The sequence below is a fragment of the Panthera tigris genome, chromosome A1 (assembly GCF_018350195.1).
Source record: "Panthera tigris isolate Pti1 chromosome A1, P.tigris_Pti1_mat1.1, whole genome shotgun sequence".
Lineage (NCBI taxonomy): Eukaryota > Metazoa > Chordata > Mammalia > Carnivora > Felidae > Panthera > Panthera tigris.
The window spans coordinates 11,726,187-11,752,446 of NC_056660.1; the positions used below are offsets into that span (position 1 = coordinate 11,726,187).

Sequence of the window (26,260 nt, forward strand, 5' to 3'; positions counted from 1 at the left end):
AAGCTCTCTTGCTGTCTTTGTAGCTCACTCCTCTGTGGAACTCTGCCCTAGAAATTATAGCTGCTTCAACTCCCATCTCGGTCTCCCTCAACTCCATGCTACCACCAGATTCTTACTGGGTTACTTCTCCTTACATGGCAGTCTGGAGCCTTGCAGGCAGCAAGTGAGGATAGATGTAGGCCTCTTGTAGTTTATTTTCCATCTTTTAGGGATTACAGTCATATGCTGCCTGTTGTCCTATGTCCAAAACCTTTAACATGTTTATCTGTTTTCTGCTTGTTTAAAGTAGGAGAGAATCCCATTTCAGATATGCCCTCATCATGTGAACTTTTAATTTGTATGTTTTTAATTGTTTGTAAATGAGTGAAAGTAAACGTCTTTTCACACATCTCTATCACACATAAATATCTACTCATTTTAATATTTATTTTTGGGAGGGAGGGAGGGAGAGAGAGAGAGAGAGAGACAGAGACAGAGAGAGAGAGAACACACACGTGAGTTGGGGAGGGACCGAGAGAGGGAGACACAGAATCCAAAGCAGGCTCTAGGCTCTGAGCTGTCAGCACAGAGCCCGATGCGTGGTTCGAACTCTCTCAGATCATGATCTGACCTGAAGTCAGATGCTTAACTACTGAGCCACCCAGGTGCCCCTGTATATCTACTTTTGAAAAACTTTATTTTATGTCCAGCCCATTTGTCCATGATATTGCTTGTCATTTCATTCTATATTTGTAGACGATCCTTAGATTAAGGATATTAACCCTTTGTGAAACAAAATGTAGAATTTCCCCTCAATTTATCACTTGTCTTTTTATTATATTTTACTGTTGGTGTCTTTTGTGATACTCTGTTACTGTTGATGAATTAATGTATCTATGAATTCTTAGTATTTGGGCCCTGGGTTGGTATTGAGCAAGGAGGTAGATTCAGAAGTTGCTTTCACTGTGAGATGTTTGAATAGTTGAGCTAAGAGATCTTGCTTTATTCATTATTCTTTCTAAGTTTTTGTGTTGTGTAATGATATGATACCTGAACCTTCTTCCAGCTACGTGACTTACTCCAGAACTCTGCTCAAATGTTACTTTATCTGCAGGGTCTTCTGTAACCACCCTCTTTCAAATTATAATACTCACACACCTCTCCCCACTCCCTATCCTGTCTTCTTTCTTTTCCTTTTTTTCCTCCACAGAAGTTATCCCAACTTGACGTAACACATATTTTGCTAATTTATGTATTGTTTGTCTTGTCCAAAATATGCTGGTAGCATGAAGGCAAGCATTTTGGGACTTCTAATAGTGCCCAGCACATAGTAAATAACTTAGTTTGTATAGGTTTTATAATCCGATTTCCCGTTATGTAGGTTGGCCTGGTATAAAATGAAAAATGAATCAGAAGAAGAAAGGGACTTGAAAAAGTTTAGGTCCCATTATAGTGGTCTTATATGTTGTATAAGGTGGCAACAATTTAGCGGGAGTGATAGCTGTGAGAATAAAAGAGAAGAAGCTAATGGGAATGATATTAAGAAGAAATGGGTCGCCATCCATGTTTGTATTTAGAATTGTTAAGTAAAAAGAAAAAAACTCTTGTATTTGGACTGTATTTTTAATATAGATGTTTATGAAGCAGAATTAGAGACAGTTAAAAATGAGTTCAAGTAGATTTTTTTTGTTCTTACAAAACATTACTTAAAAAATACAAATGGTAAAGTATCTAGTGGAGTCTTGCTGATTTTTCTGGTTTACTGTTTTTCTTTAATTACATTTTTTGTTTTCTTTAGAGCTTTGCTTCCTGTTTTACATCACAAATCTAAAAAAGGACCCCCCCGTCAAGCCAAATATGCCATTCATTGTATCCATGCGATATTTTCTAGTAAAGAGACCCAGTTTGCACAGATATTTGAGGTAAAGAGAAAAAAAAATTTTTTTTGTTTCATATATTATAGTTAAAAAACACATATTAATGATTTTATAGAATGTTCACATTTGGAGATGCATCATTTTATAGTATGTTTTCAGGATTTGAATCAGTATAATCAATATTGATGAGTGGTTAAAATATGAAAATATCTGATTATTTAGATGTTTAGTACTAACTTAAATTCAGAAATCAAACAATTATATCGTAATTTTTGGTATTATACATTTAATATTAGGAAGCTTTTTCATTAATAAGTAACTATATATAAAATCATACTTAGTGATAATCAGTAATGATTATTCTGTCAGTTTATAGGTTTAAAAATTAGAGTTCTGTTTATGAGATACTGCTGAAGTTTGTGGAGTTTTGTCAATTCTAATTGGTAATATAAAGTACAAATAGATTTATACTTAGATAATCACTGACCTAATTTTATACAGATTAAATTGTTTTTTAAATACATATTTCATATTATTTTTTCTATTTTATTAAATAGAAATTACTATTTCCCTTTCTAAGCATTGCATTTTAATCTATAATCTGGGGCTATCTTTAGTATTCTTACTATATATTTAGCATTTTTACATAGTGCAGGAACCTTGAATGAAATCAAAGCAGTTTGGAAAGTATGCTGAAGCTACTTCACCATAAAAACTTTGACTTGTTATCCCTGTTTTGAAACATTTATGGTAACCTTTTCAAATCTTCATGTATAATGCTAAAGACCTGAACAAGGAAGAAAAGTAGTTGTCTTTATCAAACATTGTCTTTGCTGTATATAGCAAATAATTTATTTTTAATTTTATGCCTTTTGGGGTGGAGGCATTTTTTGTAGTCTGTTTTTATATATGAGAATGACTTTAATGAATTCATGTTGATTTAGAAAGCTTTTGTTTTTCTTGATTAGTCTCCTTTCTATTCCTTTCAATGGTGATAAGGAGCAAGATAACATTAGTAATAACTTGAATTTGTTATGTACTTTTATTTTCATTTTGATATTATATATCTGGTATTTTATTTATTTTTTTCTCTGATATTTTATTTTATCTTTACCATAACCTAACCTGTAATCCTTCTGCTATAATGTATAGGTTGGCTACCTTCTGAGAAAAGGTTTCATAGAGGTATCTGGCCTTTATGAGATTACTGTTAATCCAGGGTCTATTAATTTTGCTTTCTTAGAAATGATTTTATTACCTTATTTTGTAAAATTGTCACACTCATTATTGAAAAACCCGCATGATCAGATTTTCATTTATAATACAAAGAGTCTGGCATTTTGGTGTACAATGGAAGTATTGAGGGAAGTCATCAAGAATAGCGAGAAGTAAACTCATTTAAATATACTTTTGGCCAAATGAAACCTTATATTGACCCAATATTTTAGGGGAAGAACAGTTTAATATTGTTTTTCAAGCCTAGAATTCTTGGTGTTCAGCATGGGAGGACAGCATCAACTCTTTATTAAAAGTGTCACTGAAAATTTTAATAATCTGTTTACTTGTTTACAAATCAAAATATACAAAACAAATCCAAATAGTAAGTAGTAAAATAATAAGTTTTCTCCTCCATCTCAGCCCCGTATCCCCAGCTACCCACTTCTCATTCCCAGAGGCAACCAGTGTTACCAGTTTCTAATACACTTTTCTCAAGAGTATTTATTCATAATACACATAATACACACACACACAACACACACAAAATCACACACATAGATTTTTGTCCCTTTCCCTCTCTGCTTATGCTAGTGATAGTCTACTATAGTCACTCTTGGGATTTCCCTATTTTAAAATTGTAACAAAACATTTTAGGTATTATCCTACATGGGTATACGAGGAGTCTCATTCTTTTGTCATGGCAAAATATGTATTAATGTTTGAGTTTTCTATCAGAATAATAGAAACAATTCTCTTAGTTGTGGCACTTAATAGTTGATGGTATAAAAATGCACAAAAATGCATGTGACTCTACATAATAAAGTTTATTTCTTGCTCCTGAAAAAATGTCCAGTTGGGTGTTTGGATTGCATTCTAATCAACAGTTTAGACACACAGACTTTTTTTGACAAATGGCTTCTCTTTTTAGTCCCGCTGGAACCTTGGTAGTAAGCCTGTCAGTGAGTAAAGAGAGAATATGGAGAAGATACATTTCTCATACTTCAGTGCGGCGATTGCATACCTCACTTTTACCCCCAATCTGTTAATAACCAGTGCTTTTTCACATATTCTCATCTAACTGCAGAAGAAGCTGCCTGTGTAGCCGTGCAGGAAGTAGAACAGAAGTGGATATTGGTGAACACTGCCGGTCTCTAACATATTCATCTATGTGATCATAAAATATACAATACATAATATGATTCTCCCATGCTGAAATTTTTTTTACCTATTTCTAAAATATGACTTGGGCAAAACTGAAAATAATTAAATGTGATGCCTTTTAGATATAAATGGCCTATGGTGTAAATATAAGCTTGAGCTACTACTTACATCATGTATATGTATTGAAGCTTCTATAGGTTTTTTTTTTGATTTGAGCATGAAATATGTGAATAGTTTATTTACATATTTATAGAGTTGAATATGTTTTCCTTTTCTCATTTTCAGCCTCTGCATAAGAGCCTAGATCCAAGCAACCTGGAACATCTCATAACACCATTGGTTACCATTGGGCATATTGCTCTCCTTGCACCTGATCAGTTTGCTGCTCCTTTGAAGTCTTTAGTAGCTACTTTCATTGTGAAAGATCTTCTCATGAATGATCGGGTAATTTATATTTTTTAGACCTGTGTTCCTCACATTGTTACCTTCTAAAAGTGAAATGTTGTAAATAATACTTCCATTTGGCTGCTTTCTTTGAGGTTTTCCTATCTTTTTAACATGCTGTTATCTCCAGTAGAACTAGAGGCATTGAAACATGTCTTTAGTTGAGCATATGCATGCAATCTGCAATACATTCCTTGATAAATACAAAATCTCATTTGATTTTCTTTCAGCTTTATAGTGGATTAATTTTTATAATGATATCTATTTTTGAAAATGTGAAGACTGACAAGCTAGGTCACATTATGGTTGTCATGACAATAGTTGTTTCTTTCCCTCCATACAGTAGAGAATTAAGAGCACTAGGAGAAAACATTAGGAAAGAAATAAGTGATTTTGTCTGTCTTCAGTTTGTGAGTATTTGGGGTAGGGCATGTTTGAGTCTGGGAGAATTGACTCCTTATAGTCATGTGGAGTTTTATGCATGTGTGTGCATATTTATGTATACACACACATATAAACATGCATGTGCAGACCCTTATGTAACCAGTTTTGTGGCTGCTGTGTGCTCAGCACTGTACTAGGTTCTTTGGAGAATTAAAAGAACTATAAGATAAAGTTTCTCCTCTTAAAATATAGTTATAAATCTTGCAGTGTGTAGCTATATTACTTACATGTTTCATATTCATCATTATCTTCTATTAATATACTTTAATATACTATTAATACTTTTAAACTGATTTATTATGGAAAAATAGTTTTGGGAGATAATAGTCAAGATAATTGTATGTATTAGATCTCTAATGATTTGTGGCTATTTAACTTTAGTTGACCAGAGCCCTGTAATTTGGAGACCAAAGGCCTGTGTTAATTACCATTGTCCCTGGCTGTGTTCTTCAGCTATGTCTCTCACTTTTCTTCTCCCTAAGTACAGTATTTCGTATGTTCTTTCGGTTCTGTGTGCTAATCATGTGTTTCAAGTTTGATATCCTTACTTTGTTTTGTTTTCTTTAATGCAGAAATTTTGTTGAGATAAAAGTGCATACTTTTTAAGGGTGTGGTTCATTAAGGCTTCACAAAGTTAGCATTTTTGACCAGCTGACAATCCAGGCAAAGAAGTAGAAATTTACCAGACTCCCAAAGCCCCTGTGTCTTTTTCTTGTTGTTAACCTTCCCTTCTCCCTGAAGATAACCATAATCTTGACTTCTAACACCAAAGATTAGTTTTACCTGTTTTTGAACGTTTATAAATGGAATTATGTAGAGTAAATTTTTTATGCCTGACTTTTTCTTAACTCTATTACATTTGTTAGATGAATCCATCCTGGTGTATATAGCAATGGTTTGTTCATGTTTGTTGCTGTATAGTATTCCATTGTTTGTGTATGCCATGTATCTGCTCTGTTGATAAACATCTAAGTTACTTCTGGTGTTAAATGCATACCGCTATTACAAATACTCTTTTACATATCATTTTGTGCACTTATGTATGAATTTCTTTTTTAGTTGCTGTATCTTAGAGTATAAGTATGTATAAGTTGTTTTAGTAAAATTTGCCAAATTATTTTTTTCTTTCTTTTTTTGCCAAATTGTTTTTCAAAATGATTATTTATACCAACTAATATTCTTATATATGCTTAATGAGGGTTCTAGTTGTACCATTTCCTTGACTCTACTAGATATGGCAGTCTTCAACATTTTAGCCATTTTTTGAAGTGTAATGAATGATATGCCCTTAGGCACATTTTCATATTTGTATTGACATTTTGGTTCTCCTCTTTCGTGAAGTGTCTGCTCAAGCATCTTCCACATTTTTCTATTAAATTGTCAGTCTCTTATATTCATTTGTAAGATTTCCTCATGTATCTTGTTGGCAATATGGTTAGCAAATCTCTTTTCCCACTTTGTAACATGCCTTTCACTCTCTTAATGGTGTTTTTTGATGAGCAGAAGTTCTTAATTTTAACAGAACTCATTTTATTATTTTCTTTTTAGTACTTACCTTGTCTTTTTTGTCTACTCCAAGGTTGTGAACATAGTCCCTGTATTATCTTCTAGAACAATGGTAATATACAAGCTTCTAGCCACATGTAGCTATATAAGTTTAAGTTTAAACTAAATATAATTGTAAATCTAGTCACACATTTCAAGTGCTCACTAGCCACATACTGCTAGTGTTGAACAGCCCAGAACATTTCTGCCATCTCAAAGTTCTGTTAGACAGTGTTGCTCTAGAAGCTTTATTTATTTAACTTACACATTACACTCTGAAGTCTACTTGGGATTGATTTTTATATATGGTATATGATTACTATCAAGATTCATTTTCTTTATTTCCATCTGACTCAACTCACATTTATTGAAAAGACTGTCTTCCTTGCTGCATTTAAAAAAAAAATTGAGATGAAATTCACATAATGTAAAATTAGCTGTTTTAAAGTATTCAATTCAGTCACATTTTATTTAGTACATTGACAATTTTGTGTGACCGCCACTTCTGTCTAGTTCCAGATCATTTTCATTAAGCAGTCACACCACATTTCCCCAGCCCTGGGCAGCCACCAGTCTCCGGTCTGTCTTAATGGATTTAACTGTTGTGAATATTTCCTATAAATGGAATCCTGCAATATGTGACTTCTTGTGTTTTTTTTTCTGTCACTTAGCATAATCTTTTTGAGGTTCATGTTGTAGCATACATCAGTACTTCATTCCATTTTATGGCTGAATAATATTCTGCTGTATGTATTTATCACAATTTGTTTATCCATTTATTCAGTGATGGACATTTGGGTTATTCCCACCTTTTGAATATTGTGAAAAGTGCTGCTATGAATTTTATGGCTGGGTATTTGTTTGAGTACCTGTGTTTAGTTTTTTGGGTATATTCCTAGGTATATACCTTTGCTAGATTATATGGTGATTCTGTGTTTAACTTTTTTATTTATTTTAGAGAGTGCTCAAGATGGGGAGAGAGGCAAAGGGGGAAGAGGGAAAGAGAAAGAGAAAATGAGAATCTTTGGCAGGCCCATGCTCAGTGCAGAGCCTGACACCAGGCTCAATCCTATAACCCTGAGATCATGACCTGAGCTGAAATAAAGAGTTGGGCTCTCAATTGCCTGAGCCACCTAGGTGCCCCAGTGTTTAGCTTTTTGAGAAACTGACAAACTATTTTCCACAGAGGCTACACCAATTTACCTTCCCGCCAGCAGTGTATGAAACTTCCAGTTTTCTCCACATCCTCGCCAACTTCCTGTTTTCTGTTAATTTGATTATAGCCATCCTAACGGGTGTGAAGTGGCATCTCACTGTGGTTTTGATTTGCATTTCTCTAATGATATTGAGCATCTTTTGACGTACTTATTAGCCATTTGTGTATCTTTTGGAGCAAAGACTGTATGTGTCTTTTGCCCATTTTTTTAGGGCTCTTTGTTGAGTAGTGAAAGTTCTTTATACTTTCTAGACACAATTCTCTTGTCAGATCCATGGTTTGCAAATATTTTCTCCCATTCTGTAGGTTGTCTTTTAAGTTGTCCTTTAATTTTTTAATTGAGATATAATTGATATGTAACATATTATTTAGATGTGTGCAGTGTAATGATTCAGTATTTTATATACTTTGAAATGATCACCACAAAAAGCCTAGTTAATATCCATCCCACACAGTTACATTTTTCCCGCCCTGTGGGAACTTTTAAGATCTTGGCAGCTTATCAAATATACACTATATGGCATTACTAACTGTAGTTACCAGGCCGTACATCACGTTCCATGACTTATTTATTTTATAACTGTAAGTTTGTGCCTTTGACCCCATTCAGCCATTTTGCCCACCTACCCCTTCCTTTGTCAGCTGTCAGTCTATTCCATGTATCTTTGATATTAGCCAGTCTGATAAGTGCGAGGTTATATCTCATTCTGGTTTTGATTTGCATTTCGTTGATGATTAGGGACACTGAGCGTCTTCTCATGTGCCCTCTGTATGTTTTCTTTGGAGATATTATCTATTCAAGTCCTCTGCCCATTATTTAATTGGGTTGTGTTTTTGATACTAAGTTGTGTAAATTCTTTATATATTTTGGGTATTAGCCCCTTATCTGATGTATGATTTGCAAGTATCTTCTCACATTCAGTAGGTTGCCTTTTCTTTTTGTTGGCAATTTCTTTTGCTGTGCAAAAGATACTTAGTTTGGTATAGTCCCGTTTGTTTATTTTAGTGTTTGTTCCCCTTGCCTGGGGAGACTCTTGCAAAAAGTTACTGCTGAGACAAATGTCAAAGAGCTTACTGCCTGTGTTTTCTAGGAGTTTTATGATTTCAGGTCTTTTATTTAAACTTTTTCCCTTTTGAATTTGTTTTTATATGTGGCATAAGATAGCATGTAGCTGTCCAGTTTTCCCAACACTCTATTGAAGAGACTGTCCTTTTCCCGTTGTATATTCTTGTGTCCTGTGTCATAGTGTGTGTGTGTGTGTGTGTGTGTGTGTGTGTGTGTACACACACACACACACACACAGGTTTACATCTGGGCTCTCTCTTCTGTTGATCTCTTTGTCTGTTTTCATGCCAGTACCATGCTGTTTTGATTACTATAGCTTAGTATAGCTTGAAATCAAGGAGCATGGTGCTTCCAGTTTTGTTGTTCTTTCTCAAGATTGCTTTGACGAGTTTTGATATCTAGTAACATAAGTCCTCCAAATGTCTTTAATGACAACTGCTGCTGTTGCTGCTGCTACTACTGCTGCTTCTTTACTGTCATCAGTAGCTTTTTCAAGATTGTTTTGGCTGTTGTTAGCCTTTTGCATTTCTATCTAAATTTTAGAATCAGCTTGTCAGTTCTCCCTATACTTCACCCTAACTGGCTGGAATTTTGATAGGTATTATGTTGAGTTATAAATTTTATTCATCATCATTTTAATACCACTTTTCATTCAGTGAACATGGATTTATAATCTGAGCTTTCTATTTCACGAAGATGGTATATGTCTTAGTCTTCAATTTCCCTGGATAAGGTTTCTTAAATTTTTGTGTGGATGTCTTATCTTTCTTAACTTTGTTCCTAGGCATTTTATGTTATTTGATGCTATTGTAGATAATATGCTTTTTAATATTTACCTGCTAACTGTATATTGTTGGGATATGGATGTAAGGTTTCTTCTCTTTTATATTGACTTTTATCCTAGGGTCTTGTTAAAGGCAGTTTGTAATTCTACCAGTTAGTTTTTGCATTTGTGGGGTTTTCTCTTTTCACAGTCATGTCATTTGTTCATCGAGACAGCTTTAATTTTTTCTTTTCCATTCTTAATGCTCTTTATTTTTCTTCCTCATGCCTTGGCCAGGACCTTCAAAACAATAGAAGTGGTGATAGTTGACATTTTTATCTTCTTCTCAGTCTTAGAGAGGAAGATGGACTATTGGTAATCAGTAGAGGACTTGAAAACTTCATCTAAATGACATAACTAGGACACTACAGTGAATCTCGTCCTGGCATATATTCTTTCAAGTTCGTCTTTTATTTAGAGTAGTCTGTTTATCTGTAATGTAAATAGTGATTTGGGTTAATTTGCCATCTAATTTTTATCTTAAGTTTGTTCTGTCATTTCCGTATTCATTTTACTCTTCTTTCTTTCCTTGTTTTTGATCAAATATTTTTATTCTGTTTTCCCCTTTACTGACTTGTTTTTTACATTTTCCTCTTCTTTTAGTAGTTGCCCTAGAGATTACAACATTCTTCCTTGACTCACTGAAGGCCAGTATTAATGAGTCTGTTTTAAACTTTCAGGACAATAGGTTCAGTATTCTTAAGAACTTTAGCATACTTTAATTCCCTTCATTGCCTGATGCTTTTTGTGCTCTTGTACACATAGGACCATTACTGTTGTGATTTTATACAGTTAATATTTATTTAGATTTACAACATATTTTTCCTGTTTTCTTGTTTTTCATTCCTTCATGATTTTCTTCCTACTTAAAGAATTAAAGTAGTATTTCTTTTAGTGTGGATTATTGTGAATTCAGTCTCTTGGGTTTTATTTGTCTGAAAATGTCGTTTCTTTGCCTTGATTTTTTTAAAGGATATTTCCTCCAGGTTTAGAATTCTACACAGGTATGTTTTCTCCCCTTACCATCATCTTCCATTTTCTTACCTTTTCTCTTGAAATCAGCTGATGGCCTTGTTCCTTTGAAGATTTTCTTTTTGCTTTGAATGCTTTTAATTTTTTCTATTTTGCATTGGTTTCCAGTTTCACTACGGTGTGTCTGGATGTGCTTTTCTTTATATTTATCTTATTTGGAGCTTGTAGGTCTTCTTGAATGTTTAGCTTTGATGTCTTGCATAAATTCTAAAAAAATTGTTTCATATTCTCTTTCCTCTCTTACTGTAGTTCTAATCATGCACTGTAAACATACAATTTATTTTACTGTGATATAGTTTTTTTGACACCTTCATATACTTTTCTCCCTGTTGATGCTTCAGTTTTGTTTTCTTCTGACCTGCTCTTCAGATTTGTTTAATCTGTGTTAAGCCCATGCACTGAATTCTTAATTGCATTTATTTTATATTTCAATTTTATAATTTATTTGTAGCTTTAAAAAAATTTTTTTAAGTTTTTTTTTTTTTAGATGTTTATTTTTGGGAAACAGAGTACAAGCGGGGCAGGGTCAGAGAGAGACAGAGACACCAAATCCGAAACAGGCTCCAGACTCTGAGCTGTCAGCACAGAGCCCAACATAGGGCTCGAACTCATGGGACATGAGATCATGACCTAAGCGGAAGTCAGCCACTTAACCCACTGAGCCACCCAGGTGCCCCCCTGTAGTTTTTAGTATAGCTTTTAGTTCCCTGTCAGAATTCTCTATCTTGTCATTTAATTATTGAACTTCTTTAATTATGTTAATGTTGACATCAGCCTTAATTTCTACATCACCTGTGGCTCTTTTTGTCTTACCTGTTTTTTTTTTTTTTTTCTCTTTTTGGTAAAAACTTGTCCTATACACATTTTTTTAAAATATGTATTTTGAGAGGTGGGGAGGGGCATAGAGAGAGGGGGACAGAGGATCCAAAGCAGAGAGCCTGATGTGAGGCTCAGACTCCCAAACTGTGAGATCGTGACCTGAGCCAAAGTTGGACACTCAACCTACTGAGCCACCCAGGTGCCCTGTACACGTTATTTTTGATTGAGTGGTAGATTTTGTGTGTGAAAAATGTTACAGATAATTTGAGGCTCTGAATAATTTTGTAATTCTTCTGAAGAGGATTTATTTTTCCTTCTGATAGGTAGTTGAGCTGTTGTCAGATCACGTTGGTCCAGTCAAGGATGCACTGTTTGGAAGCTAGACTTCAGTTTCTGACAGGCTGATTCTTTTTCTGATCACCTTTAGGTGTAGGGTGTATTTGTTAGGGATCCACCTAGATGTCCAGCATGTTTTATAGGGACTCTGTTCTTTATTGGGCCCAGAATTCCAGTTTTTTTCCTTTCCACCTCTGTGACAGTGATGAAAACATTGCTTAATTGTCAGTTTCTTTCCCTTTTAGAATCAGTTATCAGTTTTTATGAGAAAAGCAATCCTAGGGCCAGACTTAAATCTCTTGATTTCTCTCTTCTTTTGAAACTTTATCCTCAAATTTTCACTGCTTTGGTAGCTCTTTTATCACCTTAAAACTGATTTTTTTTAAAAAAAAGATCTGTTATCTAACCTTTCTGTTTGTTCCAAGGAAGATAGGTTCAAAAAGTCTAATCAGCTTTTGTCAGAAACAGAACTTTCACCTTTTTTAACCCATTCATTTGTCTTATTTTAATGTTATTTTTGATCTGTATATATTTAACATTTCTGTAACTTGTTTTATAATAATACAGTGAACACTTATGTATTGTTAGCTCCTGGTTTATTACTCTCCAGACCTTTCCTTCTGTGTCTTCTCTGTCCCAGGTAACCACTGTGTTGAATTGGGATCTATTATTCCCCAACTAAAACAAAACACTTTACCACATGTATATCTCTAAAATACTTGTTTAGTTTTGCTTATTCCTTTTTTTTTTTTTTTTTAATGTTAGTTTATTTTGAGAGAGAGAGCCAATGCACAAGCCTGGGAGAGGCAGAGAGAGAGGGAAAGAGAGAATCCCAAGCAGGCTCTACACTGTCAGCATGGAGCCCAACGTGGGGCTCAATCCGTATGTTTGAGTTATACCATATATATTCTTGGCTGATTTGCTTTTGTCATTACACATTTGTTTCTTCATATAATCCTTGTTATTATATCTGGCTGTACTTCATTCATTACTCTGCATTATAATATCAGTGTGTGAAATCACTTACATGTATTCTCTTAGTGGACATTTGGAATATTTCCATTTCTTTCCTCTCTGAAACAGTGCCCCTATGAATGTTCTTATAGAGGCCACCTGTTGCATATGAGCAAGAATTTCTCTAGGTTATCGTTAAACAAGTGAAATTGATGAATCACAGTGTATACACACATTTAACTTTCATTCCCAAATTATTTTTCAAAATCAGTGTTAAAACTTATTTTTTATTAGCAGTATATATACCCAGGATTGTCAGATCTTTTCACTTTTGCCCATTTATTAGTTAGAAAATACATTAAGACTCATTCTGGTTTTAATTTGCATTTCCCTGGTTGTTAAGTTTTTATGTCTAGTTACTATTTACGTTGCCTCTTTCTGAAATTCCTTTTGAGGTCTTTTGCCTTTTTTTCTGAGCTTTTTGTCTTTTGTAAGTAATCTTAACACACATTAATGCTTTTCTGGGTATATGTTGCAATATCTTGATAATAAATGCATAAAATCTCATTTATGGTGTGTCTTTACTCCCTTTGTGTGGTGTCTTTTGAACAAAAATTATCAATTTTAATGTAGCTAAATTTATTCCTTTCTTTTGTAGTTAGTGCTTTTTACATCTTTAAGAAAGCCTTCCCTACTCTAGTGTTACAAAAATAGTCTCCCATATGTTCTAAAAGTTTTAAGGTTTTCTTTTCACATTAAAAAAATTTAATCCATCTGGAATTAATTCATTTGTTTGTATGCTGTGACTTTAAGGATTTCATTTCTTTTTTCTTCCATTAGGGCAACCAAATTTCCCATCATAAATTATTGAGTATTCTTTCCTTCTTCCAGTCCTCTGCGTTGTACCACTTATATTGTTTATACCCTCTGTTCTTTACGGATGCTTTGTTGGCTCATCTACAGGGTGTCTTTCCTTAAAGTTTTGTAATTTTCTTTGTAAATAAAATTTTAAAAATTTTCTTGTAAAACTTTGTTAGGTACTTTGATTTTTTAAGTTATGTATTATATTCGTGGTTGATTTGGAGAATTATTTTATAGGTTGAGTCTTTTGTTCATTTTTCTTGCTAAATAAACTCTTTTCTCCTTATTTTTAATTTTTTCTGAAGAATGCCAGTCTTGATTATTAGAAGTGAGAAAATTTCTAATCCTTAAATATTTTATCGCTCTACTAATTTCCTTATATTTCTATATGTGTTTCCTCTGCTTACCATTTTTCATCTCCACTTCATATATCAGGTTTTGAAAGTGATATAGTCAAGTCTTCTGTGGTGATGACATTTTCTATCTTTTACTCTTTTTTTTAAATCATTTTTGTTTTGATTTATTTTGATATTCTGCTAGTTGTACAGATGTTCATGAATTTTATATCTTGCTGTGTTATAAGATTTAAAAAGCACATCAGTATCCTATTTACACCAGTGTCCCAATCAAATCCATATCCCATTTCATGCCTTTGATCTTGACTGATACGTTTTTTCATCTTGGTAGTTGTACATTTACTCTGTCATTGATTTTATTGCATCTGTTTTGGATTTATATTATTTTGAACCATCTGAGAGTCTGTTGGTTTTATTTATAACTTTTTCTATTTTGTAATATATACTGATTGACTTTTTCTTATGAATTAAATATTTTAGTAGAATATATATTTGAATAATTCTTTCAAAATGGTGTATAACTTGGAAACTTTCTCTGTGTCTTAGCTTGCTGAAAATATATTTTCCCTTATTCTTGAGTACTGGTATCCTATGTTTCAGGGCACTTGGCTGCAGAAAATTCAGAAAATTGTTTTTTGGCATCTAGTCTCGGCAGCTGAGAAATCTCAACTTGATCTGATTCTCACTTGTTTTTTGGAAGGTTTCCCCATGGAATCTTTGGGATCTTTTTGATATTCTTAGTTCAGAAATTTCATCAGAACATTTCTAATGTGATTGCTTTTTCATTATTTCCACTTCATACTTTGAAGGCATTTCTCAACTGAAGTGAGCCGAAAGCTGCATGTGTTTGACAGGTTTGCCTTCTGGATGTTGGGACCACCTGTCCTGTTGCCCAGGAGTTACCTGAGCTGCCATTTGAGTTCTGTTTCTGAGTCTGCCTCTGGAAATCACTCCTGTCATCTGGCAGCATACTGGATCTCTAGTATTCCAAGATTGGGTTCAGCTCTCTTGTCATCTTACCTTAGTTCCCTGGCTGCCACTGTAAATTCACACGTATTGCAACGCCTGTGCTTTGTCATCTCAGGATTGTTCTGTGATTGTGCTTAAAAAAACAAAAACAAAACAAAAAAACACCCAAACTTTTTTGGAGGATATTTCCTTCTGTGCTTTTATGGAGAAGGAAACCTTCTAGCTCTGTTCATTTTTTTAGTGTATATTTTTTGTTTTTTAATTTTCTAAGGTTCTGGCCTTCTCCTTGGCCCTTTTTGGTTCCCAGCCCTGCTGTGTATCTATTGCCATTTTGGTGGGATTTAGGTAGGAAGATATTAATGCATGTTTTTTTCTTACTTAGAGTCAACTGCAAGCCTTCCTAATTTTTCTTCTCAAAATTTTTTGTATATATCTTACCCCTTGTTTAAGAACTGCTTTTTGGCTCTGTTGAGTTTGATCCTAGTCTGTGCCAACTGCCTTAAATAGTTGAATCATTAGTCTCAAAGGGCTAAGTAAGGAAGCATATGTTTAAGTGGTTAAAGTTGGTCCTTCCTCACACTTATAAAGCATCAACTGCTGATGGATGTGTAAGTGCTATATGTGGGTGCTAGTGAGGATAAGTCAACCTTTTTGAGAAATAGATGAGGTAGGTTAGTCATCTATAATGACTATCACTGCAGAAGATAAAGACTTCATTCACTAAGTATTAATTAAACATGAAAATTCTTATTTATGTTTTAATGTCCTTCATTTTTGTTTAGCTCCCAGGAAAAAAGACAACTAAGCTTTGGGTTCCAGATGAAGAAGTTTCTCCTGAGACAATGGTCAAAGTGAGTGATATACATAGACCTTTTTATTTTAATACATTCACTAGATTGTATTATCATTATAGGTATTAAAATTCCTGTTATAAAGGTATGGCTATTAAAATCATCCAAGTGTTTATATTTATTATATGACATTATCCCATCTGCTTTTATAAAATAATTTTTTTTTTTTATGTTTACTTATTTTTGAGAGAGACAGAGACAGAATATGACTGGGTTAGGGGCAGAGAGAGAGGGAGACACAGAATCCGAAGCAGGGTCCAGGCTCTGAGCTGTCAGCGCAGAGCTCAACGCGGGGCTCAAACTCATGAGCTGTGAGATCATGACCCGAGCCGAAGCTGGACGCTCAACCGACTGAGCCACCCAGGCGCCCTCCATCTGCTTTGAGAGTAAAGAGCAGTAATGAAAACCTGAGGCCTCGTGGACAACTGCACATAATCTAATGTGAAAAGAAAAAAACAAGTGTTTAAAACTGTCTCCATGTTGCTGCTTAGAAAAGACCATGCTGCTTTTCTCATGTACATTCTCCTATTCAGTAAAGATGGTCATCCAGGAGAAGACTATTCACCTTTTCTATGAGATTTGATAAAACTTTTTATTTTGATTTAAAAAACAATTCAACCCATTGTTCCTTGAAGTAGGAGTAATACATAAAAGATTATTCATCACTAGTGTAGAGAGTATTTATTAAAAGGATCTACAGTCTGTAATGTAGACCACATCTCATTCCACTGCCAGGAAAAAATATATTAGATACTGTTTTTCTAGTTGTAGTTTCATATAAATCTGTTCGTGTTGTGTGTGTATGTGTGTACTAGTTTATATTTTATATTAGGAACTATTTTCTCACGTTATTCCAGCTTCAGATTTTGATGCTGTTTCTGCAGCTGGTGGAATGATGCTTGGTGCTCTTAGTTCCAGTATAAACCTGTTTTCTCAGCATTGGTCTCAAGCAGCAGTTTTGTGTAGTCAGGCAGCACTGGACTAGAAGGCAGGTGACCTGCACTTAAGTTCATGCTTAACAAATGCCCTAGGAGAGGGATCTGAAAAGTTTCTGCCATATACCATTGTTCTAGACCCACTTAGCTCCTGAGCCATAGATCTGTAAAAAACTAAGATAATAAGTGAAAACGAGGTAATATGCACCTCTTCAAAAAGGGTTGTTGGAAACATTAAAGGCAGTAACATATTTTAAAGTACTTAAGTACTTCATAATTATAAAATGTAGCACAAAAGATGGAATATAATTTGTAGTTGGGAACTTAACTTTTCTGACTAAGAAAGTTAGCATGATTTACCGTGGGGTCTAAGGAGTAAAGTTTATGATGGGGAAACATTAAACAAAAGGAACTACTCTTTAGTTCTATCATTCATTTGTCAGTTGCATGGGTGGGAGGGTAAAACATCTTTAAGGCATTCAGTTATCTTGATATATGCAGAAAAGAATGATTCTTTTTTTCCTTTCCTTTTCTTAAAAAGCATCCATTGAAACCATTTCATTTTTTTGAAGGTTGATACAGAATTTTTTCTTTTAATGTAGCAGTGTTGTATTTGTCAATTTGTCTTTTAAATAGATTCAGGCTATTAAAATGATGGTTCGATGGCTCCTTGGAATGAAAAATAATCACAGTAAATCAGGAACTTCTACCTTAAGATTGCTAACTACAATATTGCATAGTGATGGAGACTTGACAGAACAGGGGAAAATTAGGTATGTAATTATCATTTCAAAATTCTTGTGCAGTATTTCAATATCATGTGTAAATGTTTAAAAAAAATTTGTCTTTTAACATTTATTCATTGTTTGAGAGACAGAGAGCACAAGCAGGGGAGGGGCAGAGAGAGGGGGAGACACAGAATCCGAAGCAGGCTCCAGGCTCCGAGCTGTCAGCGCAGAGCCCGATGCGGGGCTTGAATTCATGAAACGCAAGATCATGACCTGAGCCGAGGTCGGACGCTTAACTGACTAAGCCACCCAGGCGCCCCCGTGTGTAAATGTTTAAAGGTCATTTTCTTTTTAAGAAAATAATTAGTATTCCCATGGAGATGTGCATATATTTTTATTATAATATGCTTTTATACAGTGGTTATTTCAAAATGGCAGTCATATGTCTGGGGCAGGGTATTGCTATACATTGTAAATATTTTAAACAATAAATGTTTACTTTTTTGAATATCTAAATGTGAAATGGCTAGTGTACCAATCAGTAATTGATGTTTTCCATTCTTATTAAAGTCTAAAGGAAAAAGAACACACTGGGTAGAAGACAAGTTATTGAATCTGTTTCCAGAGCTATAAATCTAAATATATGCAAACTTAAAAATGTACTTGATTTAAATTAAATTATATAAACACACACACTTTGTTTTGTTTGAAATATGTAGTTGAATATAGTGATTCAAAAATTGGACCCTGGAGCCTGGATTCAAATCCTGGCACCACCACTCACTAGCTAGGTGACCTTCAGCAAATGACTTTAACTACCTTGTGTGTCTGTTTCTTCATTTATAAAATAGAGATAGGGACACCTGGGTGGCTCAGTCGGTTGAGTGTCCGACTTCAGCTCAGGTCATGATCTCACCGTTCGTGGTTCAAGCCCCGTGTCAGGCTCTGCGCTGACAGTTCAGAGCCTGGAGCCTGCTTCGGATTCTGTGTCTCCCTCTCCCTCCCTCCCTCCCTCCCTCCCTTCTCTCTCTCTCTCTCTCTCTCTCTCTCTCTCTCTCTCCCCCTCTCTCTCTCCCCCTCTCCCCCTCCCCCACTTGTGTGGGTACATGCACGCTCTCAAAAATAAATAAAATAGAGATAATGATTATAATCATTATAAGACATTATAATGTCTTGTCTAGCTATTATAATAGTCACTATTCATGTGCATATTTAGATTTCATCTTACCTGTTTTTATTCATGTTATTCTTTAATGAAATCAGATGTGTGTTTTAATTCTGCAAATATATGTGAATTGCATTGGTTCACTTTTTTTTTTTAATTTACATCCAGATTAGTTAGCATGTAGTGCAACAATGATTTCAGGAGTAACATTGGTTCACTTTTAAAACAAGTCTTTATATAGAAATTTGGTCTTCAAAAACTTAGTTGTAAAATATTGAATTTAATTATTTGTCTTTATTTGCACTAAATAAACTCCAGAAGAAAAACAGAATTTCCTTTAGTGGTGGTCGAGTGAATTACCTCATAATAGCTACTTGGAATATTGCTGTTGATTAACTGAATAGCACCTCTAGGACATGTAACTTTAGAACCTTATAAATGTTGACATGCATTCAGTGAGTATTTTTGCATAATCCTTAGAGAAAGGAGAGTCTTAAGCCAATTAGGTCATTAGATTGTAGAAGACCAAGAATTTGTCTTTTAAGTCACTCTCAGCGCTGTGTATATGGTAGACACATATTTGTTTTATGAATATTAAATAATAATCTTTTACTGTGAAAGTACATGGGGAGTCAGTTTGTCTTTTAAATACATTAAGGCTATTAAAATGATGGCTTGGTGGCTTCTTGAAGTGAAAATAATCACAGTAAATCAGGATTTACTGTGTAATTCATCTGATATATCACTATATTAGGAAGAATTGTTTAGATGTATTTACTATTTAAGAATTTACTAATGTTTTAGGGGTGCCTGGGTTGCTCAGTCAGTTGAGCATCTAACTCTTGATTTCGGTTCGGATCATGATCCAGGGGTCATGGGATCGAGCCCTGCGTCAGGACTCTGGACTGAGTGTGGAGCCTGTCTCAGATTCTCTTTCTCCCCCTCTCCCCCACTCCCCTGCTTGCATACTCTTTCTCTCTCTCTCTCAAATCATAAAAAAAAAAAAAAAAAAAAAAAGAAAAGAAAAAAATTTTGCTAATGTTTGAGGTGTGTCCCATTAAGCAGAAGTTTTCTTAAATTTAAAAGGAGCTTCTTGGTAATATTTGAAAAGTTGAATTCTAAAAATTGTGATGTTTTCTGCTATACCTGCTTTCATTCTTCTTTTATACTTAGCACATTAGTTTTAGTTGACTGTAATCACAAGTTAGGACATTTTTGTGCCTAATCTATAAGTAAACACATAACCAAAAAAAATCCATACCAGAAGACTTTAGCTAAACATACAGATATATTCTAAGCTTTAATCTTGGCTAAAGCTATATTATGTAGAATTAAATGACTTCAGTATAGACTGTGTTCAGGAAAAGAACTTTGGAGTATTAGACACCATGTTCCAAACTTAAGTAAACATAAGTGTTCAGTGTCACTGAATTGCCTTCTGCCCTTTTTTTGGCCACAGGAAATTTTTAAAAATTTGATGTAGCAAGTAGGAATGTTCTTATGCAGACATTTAGAAATCTAATTTATAATTCTTTCTTATTTATTTTTTAGTAAACCGGATATGTCACGTCTGAGGCTTGCAGCTGGAAGTGCTATTGTAAAGCTGGCACAAGAACCTTGTTATCATGAAATCATCACATTAGAACAGTACCAGCTCTGCGCGTTAGCTATCAATGTAAGGAAGGTGGCCATATAGAATAGAACTTTATATGGTCTTTGACTTTTTAGGAAGAAAAAAGTCCTCCATGATATAGAGATAAAAATGTTGAATTGTCTCCTTTTGGAAAATGTATGCATGAGAAACATTTCAGAGTTCTAAAACTTGTTTGAGTTTTGGGTTGTTAACATAATACATTCGATTCTCGTTATTTGTAGTAGTTCTATTCTACAGAGTCACCCCAACCACCAAATTAGCAAATACTGATCCATTGCTTCTAAGGGAAATACAGGGGTGGTTTCTCCAAGCCTCTGTTCCCAACATTTTTGTCAGTCTGTCAGTACATAACCTTGTTTTATGTGTGTTTCTATTTGAGGACATATGATTTAATATATAGTTGTGTCACTACCATTGAACTCATGACCAACAGAGCTGTAACTCCTGCCTGAATAAAACTTTGCTAACATGTATTCTCCCTATGGCATATCACAACCTTCTTGCTTTTAGGAACACTGAACAGCACTATGCTTGGGAGCTCTTTTGAACAACAAAACCACCAACAAATGCACAAAAATGTGAAAAAAAATGTGGCACTAAATAGACTGTCAAAAGGACACTTGTTTGCAATACAAGAGCTGACACAACAGGCCTTGCTTTGTTCAACTTCATTCAGATGGGATGTATGTCAGATGATTCGGATTGTTGCTTGTTCATTTACTCACTACTGTATTGATTTACTCACTTTAAGTATTGATTTTGGAGTTACAAATAAATTGTAGTGAGTAGGTGAATTCACAGATTTGGAATGTGTAAATAATGAGGATTGAATATACTGAGGTCTTAAAAGGAATAAAAAATACAGACATTTACAGTTTTATAAAGATATGATACAGATTAATAAACATTTCTTATTTCTCCAGCCAGTTAAAATTTGAAGTTATTAACAGCGATACTAATGGATTCATTCTCTAGTCTTACAGATTTCATATTAGAGTAACATAGTATTTGAATCCTATTACTTTGGAAGTTTTTAGCATCATTGAGGAAATTAAAAAGGACTTCCATAATGGAAAATATGATATTTAAATATGAGCTTTTCATTCATTTTTTTGGTCATTTTACACTTAATTTTCCTGTTCTTTTCCAAGTAGTCTTATGTATAAGAATTTGGCATTTATTTTAGGGATTATTGTAATTTTGAAAGAAAAATCTTTCCACCCTTCCCTCTGCTTATTTTTAAATTAGTGCTTATGTGTAACTCCTAGCCATAAGCAATTGCCTGTTTTTTGTAATCATTTTGTCAGAATATGGTACTTTAGTCTTTAAAAAAGCTATTCCAGATCTCCAAATCTTGTTTTGTTTTGTTTTGTTTTGTTTTAGTTTTAGTGTTGTAATTCAGATATTATACTAAACCATTTGAAAATGAGATTTCGAGGAATCCATAATTTCCTGGTTTCGTTTTTCTCATTAAATTTTAGAAATAATCTAATTTTGCAAGAAAGTGAAAATTGTTTAAAAATATATATTAAATTTCTTAGAAGAAAACCTTTGTAATTTTTTTTTTAGATTGGTGATACAGTCGGTTGATTTATCACATTCTTGGTCTGATATTTCTAAAAGTATTGGTGCTACCAGTTTTAAAGTGGAAACTGTTACAGAAGTATGGAAATACGTGAGAGAAATGGGCTTTGTTTGAAACTTATTGTGTGTAAAAAGTATGTACAAATCGTTAAGTATTCACTATGTGTGAAAAGCATCCATACTTCTAGAGATTTTCTAGCACAATATATGTTATGTATTACTATCTCAGTCACCAAATTCCCAAGGTGAAAGTTCAGATTGCCTAAGTTTTAAGATTGCTTTGGAATACTGTTGACTATGGAACGTGTGTTAATGGTTGAAAGTTAGTTATTAGCATATTCTCACAACTTACGGACATACGCAGTTACTCTCCTGAAAAATACCTTTCTGCTGTGCTTCTAAACCATGTGCTTGTCTCTTCTTTTTCAGTCTCCAAACCTCAAAGAGTAATCTGTACCTTTGTCTCTTTTACCCACTTATCTCTCAGTCCTCACTACTCACATTTTGGCATTTGCTTTTCTTGTTTTTCCAAAAATGCTTTATTGAAGGCCTCGAATCCAGTGATATTAGTTAGTCTTCATTATACATGTCCTTTCTGCATTATTTGACACAGCTCACTGCACCTTTATTCTTGAAATTCTCTCTGGTTTCTATCTCCTAATTTTTGTTGTTCCTCTCTAACTACATTTTTTTGTTCTGTTTTCCTTTAAATGCATGCATTCTGTAAGGATTTGTTGATGACCAAATTTTCCACTTATACATTCTTTTTTAGCTGTCTTATTTTCTTCGTAGGTGACCCCTGTACTAGCAACATTTTAACATTTTTGCAGGTCAGTCTGGTGCCACTTATAAGGCTAAACAGAAATTTCAAACTCTTATGGTCTGTGAATGTTAAGACTGAATTCATAATCTTTCTGAAGTCTATTCTTTACTGACATGTAGAGCCTCAGTAAGCATTAAATAAATCCGAATGGTATTCTTAGATTGAAAAACATGATTTATATTTGACTATTTGCTTGTCCTTGTGCCTTGTTACAGAAGTGCAGATAATCTGTCCTGTGTCATATCCTTTCACTCATATCTTCTTAACTATTCTTACCACTGTAATCATCATTAGCTTTCACCTGGACTATTGGGAGACTTTTCTGCTGTGGTTTAAATTTCCCTATCACAGTTCCAATCATATTATTTTCCCAGTCAAAAATATTTAGGGGCTTATACTTGTTAAAAAAAAAAAAAAAGAGAGAGAGAGAGAAAGAAAAGAAAGAAAAATTGCATGTATTTTACAGTTTGGCTCTTCAAACCCTTCTAATATTGTGGGTCCAAATATACACTTAAAAAATCTTGTTTAACCCACTACCCTTACCTACCTTCATTTCAGTGAAACTGAATAGTTGTTTTCTTTTATGTGCCTGTAGTTTGCTTTCTTCTCCCATTTCCACAAGTCCATCTCTGACCCTTTTTGCAAATCAAGGCTTAAACACAACCTTCTCCACAAAACTTGCTCAGATTCTTACAGCTGGTCTCATTTTTATTCCCCACAGATTTTATCTTCAGTCTTTTGATACATACATGCATCATGCTTTATTTATTTTTATATAAGTCTGCTTTATTTCTCTTACTCGAGTTCTTTAAAGGTAATATTGTGGTTTATATATACAATGGAATACTACTTGGCAATGAGAAGGAATGAGATATGGCCTTTTGTAGCAACATGGATGGAACTGGAGAGTGTTATGCCAAGTGAAATAAGTCATACAGAGAACGACAGATACCATATGTTTTCACTCTTATGTGGATCCTGAGAAACTTAACAGAAGACCATCGGGGAGGGGAGGGGGGAAAAAAAAAAGAGAGGGAGGGAGCCAAACCATAAGAGACTCTTAAAAACTGAGAATAAACTGAGGTTGATGGGGGGTGGGAGGGAGGGGAAAGTGGGTGATGGGCATTGAGGAGGGCACCTGTTGGGATGAGCACTGGGTGTTGTACAGAAACCAATTTGACAATTTCATATTAAAAAAAAAAAGGTATCTCAGAGGTTCTTGTATATTTGAATAGAAAGTAAATCTGGGGAAATAGAAATTCAATAATATGAATCTTAATATTATTTAATAAGTATTTTAGAATTTGAATGCAATTCATGAAAAATTTACTTTGTACTGCTATCTGCTGTATGTTGTTCTAGGTCCTGTAAAATACAAAGCCATGGCTACTGCCCTTAAGAACAAAAGCTCTTAGAACAGAAAATATAAAGAAGTGTTGATAACACAATGTGATACACAAAGTAATCGAACTATTTGCAAGACACTGTCAGTAGTTCTGAGGATAATTTGTACTAGGAAAGGGCGCTAAAAGTGAATTTACTTAAGATGCAGACAAATTAATTTCACAGTTAGTGAATAAAAGCTTTAATTGGAACTTTGAGGAAAATGTTTTGTAGTATTAGATACCATCTTCTTTTTTCTTATATTGAACCAAATAGTGGTTAGAACCATAACCATGAAAGTATTAAATGTTTGCTTTTTTGAATGTTTTTTTCCTGCAAAAAAAATTGTATTGCTCTATTCCATACTTCACATTTAACTTTTGTAACATAGTCAAAAGGATAATCATCTTTGCAAAAAACAAACATTTGGAGGCTGTCTCAGTTCCTAGGAAGACATATTTTAAGTTTTTTCTTCACATGCTTTTCTATTTGATGTACCTATTTGTCATCATTCTTGTTAGTTTTCTCCTCTTTCATTATTAACTGTGACAGTTACCTTGCACATGACTTAACAGTTCTTCCCTAACTTTAATGACAAATTTTGGGAATCCTACTACTTTTGCCATGATTCGGTAATTAATTTATATTGTTGGATCCTGAATGATTAGTGAGAAAGTAACAAAAACATGGTCTTGGTTGAGAATGTATCTGAGTAGGGGGAAGGGATGTTTGGAGATTAATTTTTTAATGAATGGTGTGTTCATCTGGGAATATATTTGTGATATTTTGACTTACACAGTTTGTAATTGGGTATTTTCATGGTGAATAATCAGATAATGAAGATTCCTCTACCCCGTGGGAGTTTTAATACTGAGGAAGGAATGAGTTGATGTCAACTTTATTTTGTTGGGTGTGAGGGTTGACAATAATTCTGTGGAATTAGAATACTCTTCAATTTCTTATTTTTTTTTATTTTATTTTAGAGAGGAGTGCATGAGCGAGCAGGGGAGGGAAAGAGAGTGGGGGGGCAGAGAGAGAGAATCCCAAGCAGCTCCACACTGTCAGTGCAGAGCCCAACATGGGGCTCAGTCTCATGGCCTGTGAGACCATGACCCAAATCGAAACCAGGAGTCGGACCCTTAACTGACTAAGCCACCCAGGTGCCCCAAGAATACTTCTTAAAAAATAGATATTTGGGGGGCTCCTGGGTGGCGTAGTCGGTTAAGCGTCTGACTTCAGCCAGGTCACGATCTCACGGTCTGTGAGTTCGAGCCCCGCGTCAGGCTCTGGGCTGATGGCTCGGAGCCTGGAGCCTGTTTCCGATTCTGTGTCTCCCTCTCTCTCTGCCCCTCCCCCGTTCATGCTCTGTCTCTCTCTGTCCCAAAAATAAATTAAAAAAAAAAATAGATATTTGGGGGCACCTGGGTGTCTCAAATGGTTAAGTGTCGGACTCTTGATTTCAGCTCAGGTTATGATCTCACGGTTCATGGGATTGAGCCCCGCATCGGACTCCAGTGACAGTGGGGGAGCTTCCTTGGAATTCTCTCTCTCCTTCTCTTTCTGCCCCTCCTCTGCTCATATTTGTGCTCTCTCTATCTCAAAATAAACTTAAAAAAAAAAAGAGATAAACAAGTCTAAATTAAATGGGAGAAGGTACACAAAATAAGGATTTAAAGATAAGAGCAGGATGTTATGACCTAGGTTTTGAAAAAAACCAAAATGTACATTATAGACAGTAGAAATAGTATGCATAACATTGCAATAGTATGAAAGACACCACACTTTGTGTTAATTGGTGGAGGGTAAGGTGTAATTATGAAGGTCTTTATACGTTTCATATATGACTCAAATGTCATATTGAGCTTTGTCCTATAGCTTATTCCATAGATAATCTATATGCCAGATACTGTGCTAGGTTTAGAGGCTCAAAAGTGAATAAAGGCATAGTTCTTGTCTTTAAGGAATGAGCCGTGATGGGTAAGACATATAAACCAATCATTTTAATACTGTACAGTGAATGCTATGCCGGAGATACGC

General features: G+C 34.4%; 1 protein-coding gene across 7 annotated transcripts in view; it reads left to right on the forward strand.

Moving 5' to 3' along the window:
* PDS5B (PDS5 cohesin associated factor B) overlaps positions 1 to 26,260 on the forward strand; it is a 190,580-nt gene that overhangs the window by 138,866 nt on the left and 25,454 nt on the right. For all 7 annotated transcript variants that reach the window (XM_042997690.1, XM_042997753.1, XM_042997806.1 and 4 more), the window contains exons 20-24: positions 1,778 to 1,901; positions 4,521 to 4,679; positions 15,883 to 15,951; positions 17,523 to 17,659; positions 20,331 to 20,454. In XM_042997690.1, coding sequence (XP_042853624.1) covers positions 1,778 to 1,901; positions 4,521 to 4,679; positions 15,883 to 15,951; positions 17,523 to 17,659; positions 20,331 to 20,454 — 613 coding nt within the window. The remainder of the gene's footprint in view (positions 1 to 1,777; positions 1,902 to 4,520; positions 4,680 to 15,882; positions 15,952 to 17,522; positions 17,660 to 20,330; positions 20,455 to 26,260) is intronic.